The 583-nt window shown below is 44.3% G+C and overlaps 1 protein-coding gene across 1 annotated transcript; it reads right to left on the bottom strand.

The window, feature by feature from the left end:
• Positions 1-8: 8 nt before the first annotated feature.
• LOC105462250 (nuclear protein localization protein 4 homolog) lies at positions 9-548 on the bottom strand. Its single transcript, XM_011708770.1, has 2 exons — positions 433-548; positions 9-334 (listed from the first exon to the last, which is right to left on the bottom strand). The coding sequence occupies exons 1-2, from the start codon at positions 546-548 to the stop codon at positions 136-138; spliced, it is 315 nt and encodes a 104-aa protein (XP_011707072.1). The 3' UTR covers positions 9-135.
• Between the last annotated feature and the right edge of the window lie 35 nt (positions 549-583).

Genomic DNA, 583 nt, shown 5'->3' with positions numbered 1-583 from the left:
TCGAAGAATTGTGTACGAGCGCTATGTACCTGCGGTGGTTCGTATATGGCCGCAACGACTGCTCTTATTCCTAGCGGAACATCCGAATGCACTTCGTATCTTCCGTACAGATAGCCGATGCGTTGGTGCCCAGTGCTAGCGCCAGTAATTAAGAAAACGTTCTACTAAACTAGCATTTTCGAACATGACGTTGTCCACATGCCGATAAGTCTGGCGGTTCAGAGTGATTGAGTTCGGTTGGCACTTGCTGCAAATCCCTCGCGGCCACGGCGGATGGTCCTTGCAGCCAGTCTTTATACGGCAGCTTATGTCGTCTAATTGTATAAACTTGCCCCTGCGACAAAAATATATATATATATATATACGAGATACAATCGAATATTCTTGTAATTGTTTACAATTATTTCACGACACATTTCAAATGTACGTTACCTATCAACTCCGGCAGTGAGCTTCCTGAGATACGAATGAAAAGACAGATGTTTGATATTTTGTTCCTTCAGATAAATCTCGTCGAAAGGTTCAAGAGGTGAACATGAACGCAGCATCCTCTCGCTCCGTGCCGACAACTGTAAGATGACAA

This window comes from Wasmannia auropunctata, unplaced genomic scaffold, assembly GCF_000956235.1.
Source record: "Wasmannia auropunctata unplaced genomic scaffold, wasmannia.A_1.0 LD267314.1, whole genome shotgun sequence".
NCBI lineage: Eukaryota > Metazoa > Arthropoda > Insecta > Hymenoptera > Formicidae > Wasmannia > Wasmannia auropunctata.
Note: the sequence above shows the minus strand (reverse complement) of the source record. Positions and strands in the feature narration are given on the sequence as shown.